The sequence below is a fragment of the Sphaeroforma arctica genome (assembly GCF_001186125.1).
Source record: "Sphaeroforma arctica JP610 unplaced genomic scaffold supercont1.2736, whole genome shotgun sequence".
NCBI lineage: Eukaryota > Ichthyosporea > Ichthyophonida > Sphaeroforma > Sphaeroforma arctica.
Window position 1 is genome coordinate 1 of NW_014037822.1, and position 3830 is coordinate 3830.

At 44.2% G+C, this 3830-nt stretch overlaps 1 protein-coding gene across 1 annotated transcript; it reads left to right on the forward strand.

Annotated features, from left to right (window-relative positions):
• Positions 1-482: 482 nt before the first annotated feature.
• Positions 483-2859, forward strand: SARC_12939 (hypothetical protein). The gene is made up of 5 exons (XM_014292946.1): positions 483-623; positions 883-1221; positions 1577-1649; positions 1945-2059; positions 2446-2859. Exons 1-5 carry the CDS (start codon positions 541-543, stop codon positions 2607-2609), a joined length of 774 nt encoding a protein of 257 aa, XP_014148421.1. The 5' UTR covers positions 483-540; the 3' UTR covers positions 2610-2859.
• The last annotated feature ends 971 nt before the right edge of the window (positions 2860-3830 follow it).

The window sequence follows — 3830 nt, forward strand, 5'->3', positions numbered from 1 at the left end:
TTTGTGTGTTGTTTGTTGTTTGTTTGTCGTTAGCGTTAGTCGCCGACTGTCATTGGTTGAGTGTTTGAGGGGTGGGTCTGTGTGCGGTCTTCTCATCTGTATGGCTGCATTGTGCGTGGTATTGGCGTTCGTTGAGTTGTCCTGTCCTGTTGTTATGGGTGCATGGTTCATTGAATAGGCCCTTGTCGTGTGTCTTTGAGACAAATCTGCGTGCGCAGCTAGCTTTGTCCCAACCCGTGTCCTAAAAAAACTGGACTAGGACAGGGTTCCCCCGGGCCCACTGGCCCTAATCTATTTGTTTGGGCACTGCAGTAGCCGTTCTCTGAGGCAATGCACTCAGACACCAGAGTCTAGATGACTACCCTTCACGTATTCTGCGGCCGCTTTATTCACCACGTGGTGTAGATATGATAAGCTCTCGTAGCTGCTCCAGTGTGTGTGCTAAGTGAGAGTCGTTGTTATTGGTGACCGTCCGCCTCTGCAGGTGTACTCATTACGGACCATGTCGAAAACGGCGCAACGCAGTGGGAGGAACTATTCATGCGCACAGAGTTCTTCAAGCGATACAAACACTACATTAGGATAGACGCCATAGCCAGCAATGAAGTGGACCACCACCTGTGGTATGTTCATTGGTTAATTATTAGATATTGTATATATATATATATATATATTATATTTGTATATGTATATATATATATACATATATATATACGTACATATATATATATATGTTGTGTGCGTGTGTGCGTGTGTATATATATATATATATCACTGTTTAGAGACATTTGGGATGATCGCGTCAAACCAACGTGTTATACCTTATGAGAGCTGTTCCAATTACATCCATACCTCTTTCCCATTTCCCTAATCTACCCACAGGGAGGGTCTAATAGAAGCCAGGATACGCGTGTTCGTATCCTCTCTCGAGCGCGTGGGTGAAATCAGCGACGCCTGCCCTTTACCGGAAGGGTTCTTCCTCAAATCAAGGACGTCTGCACCGGTTGAAGGGGACGAGAATGCCGAAACAGGCGCAGAGGAGGTGGTGTACCGAACAGTGTACTTTATTGGCGTAGAGTTCCATAAGAGACCGCCGCAGCAAATGGGCCTCAAACGGCGCGTGGATCTGGCGTTGGTGGAACGAGATTTCTGGGCCAAGATGAGCAATTGGGACAAATTCAATGATAAAACGATGACCATGGAGATCAAGGCAGTGAAGAGGTGTGTTGCAAACGTCCGGTGGGTGTTTGTGGGTGTGTGCTATGTCGTTTTAATGAGTGCGCGCGCATCGAATCTTTCTGACGTGGGCGTTTTTTTTCTTTCTCTTTTAACAACTCGCTTGTAAAACGGACAGTCGATCGTATAGTGACTCTGATATTACGAAGATCAGCTCTACACTGTTTTTACCTATGTCAAACTTTAGTTTTATGATGGTAAACTGAATTAAGCACAACTCCACACTGTTTTTGAACTATAATAGCCATAATTTTAATGAAAATAAACTGAGTTTTACTGGCAATAAACTTATTGATAGTAAACCGAGTTTTACTGATGATGTACTGCGTTTTCTCATTAGGCGGAACCTGCCCGCGTTCATCAATGCAGATCGGGACTTGACGAAGAGCACGGACAGAAATTATGTCGCAATGGTATGTCGCTTGCACCTGCCGCCTTAAGTCATCCTACAATGTTACTATCGTACATGTCCTATATATTCAGTATACCTATATATTCAGTATATATTCAGTATTCCTATATATTCAGTATGTACAGGTATATCTTATCATTCTGAGTAGTCCAGGGAACCCCACACTTCTAGTCTCCTTTCAAACGCTTAATGTGTGGGTGGGTGGCAATTGTTCATCCCTTGAAGCTGTGTGTCGCCCGGGGGGGGAGGGGCGCTTCACTTCTCATATGTTTGGGAATGGATACGTATTTGCACAGGATAAATCCGTAAAGCCTGCCAATAGTAACACAATCGAAGACGAAGATGATGACGATGAGGAGCCGGATTTGCCTATACCTTTCGCTGGGGGTAGTGGTACAACCGCAAATACAGGTGTGTGCGCCAGTATACGTGGTGTAGAATTGATGGAAAACTCATCGACATCTTATATTTCAAGAACATATGCTTGAGATGTAAGTTGTTGATGAGATTTGCATCAATACAATCCGTAGGTGTGTACCAGAGAATGTGACCACATGATCTGCTAAGCTACTTCTGCGTCTTAATTTGTTTTTCATCTGCACGACCGAGTCCACTTACCTAGAATATATGGTTGTAAATGCTCAGCTACAAATGCTAAGTAACTACTATAGAATGCACATACATGCATCACCTATGTGATTAAATATATATTTATATATATATATATATGCTTTGAGTGAGGCAAGATACGCATGGCATTCAATCGCCTCTTTTCCGATTGACATACCATACAACAGCGAGCAGCAATCAAAATACAGAAGACCCAGACACGATACCGGATTCGTGGGAATCCGAAGCGAATATGCACACTCACTTAGACACACACGACGACGCTATGGAGGTAGACGCCACAGCCGATGCGAGACAAATGGATGAAGACGGCGATGCAGATACAAGGTGACAGTATAAAACATTTCGAGTACGCATATGTAACAGAAGGCGAGTTGGTGCTCGCGTGCAGTTGTTCGTCTCTGCTTTGCTTTAGCCTGTGATTGTGCACCTCCGAGAGGTGGCCATGCGGGCGCGCACGCGACAGGACGAGGCTGGGCTGTTATGAATATATATGCCCCAATTGTAGAAATAAAGGGACTGTCTGACCCATTTTATTGTCCTGGAGTGAGGCTTTTCGGCCAGTATATGGCACTCTGAAGTTTATTTGGCCCATTTTATGGTCCTGGAATGAGAGTGTACTTCGATCAGTGTATTGGAAGGTATGTCCGAATTCCAGAAAGAAAGGGACTGGCACTCTGAGGCTTATATGACCTATATTATTGTCCTGGGATGAGGGCAATTCGATAGAGATGTATTGTAAGGTATGCCCAAATATCAGGAACAAGGCTTATGCAAGACCAATTTTTGTCCTGAAATTAGGAAACTTTGATTCTACCATGTAAGGGAAGTTGCACGCGGAAGCCTTTAGCTGCACTTTATTTAACTATGTCAATTATTGGAGTAAGCAATCGTCAATTGTTGGAGTATACAAACCAGTTGCGGTCTTGTAAGGCATCAAATGGTGCGTTTTATAAGTCGCGTCCACCAACCGACCGAAGACTGTTGACACTTCAGAATATCTGCACGGCGTCGCTTTAATACACACATTCGTACTACAGACTCACGTGTGTAGGCTGCGCACAACAGCCTATACAAACTGACAATGCTGTTGATAAGATGACAGTGCCCCCTTCCCCGGCTCAGCAGTGGTACCTGGTTAAAAGGATAGTGTTGTATCTATCAAATAAGGGGAGCGACACACGTTGTTGTTGTTGTAGATAGGTGCCAAGAGACAAGTACTTGTCAAATTATATGTATACTTAAAGATCATCTCGGCAGCTCGTCTAACAGACGCCTAGGATCGGACTATGTTAAAAAGTGGTAGAATGGCCTGATATGTAGCTGTTGCTGAGCACATCGTTTGTATTGCTACTATAGGTCGTGTTCACATAACATACGCACACGCAGCCTATTTTCTTGTGTGTGCTTGAGCCGGGTTATATGTGCCCTTGCGGAACTATGGGTTGCATATGGGCAATACTGATTTGATAAGTCGAAGCAGTCTCGGGTATTATCAGATACTTGGAATGATACAGTGCACCAGAAACCCACGATACACGAGCTATGCAAG

What these genes read in the sequence shown, in the direction of transcription:
- SARC_12939 (XM_014292946.1), top strand. Translation starts at nt 541, where the DNA reads ATGCGCACAGAGTTCTTCAAGCGATACAAACACTACATTAGGATAGAC. An exon ending in GAAGTGGACCACCACCTGTG is followed by an intron (nt 624 to 882) that starts GTATGTTCATTG and finishes ATCTACCCACAG; the next exon opens with GGAGGGTCTAATAGAAGCCA. An exon ending in TGGTACAACCGCAAATACAG is followed by an intron (nt 2,060 to 2,445) that starts GTGTGTGCGCCA and finishes ACCATACAACAG; the next exon opens with CGAGCAGCAATCAAAATACA.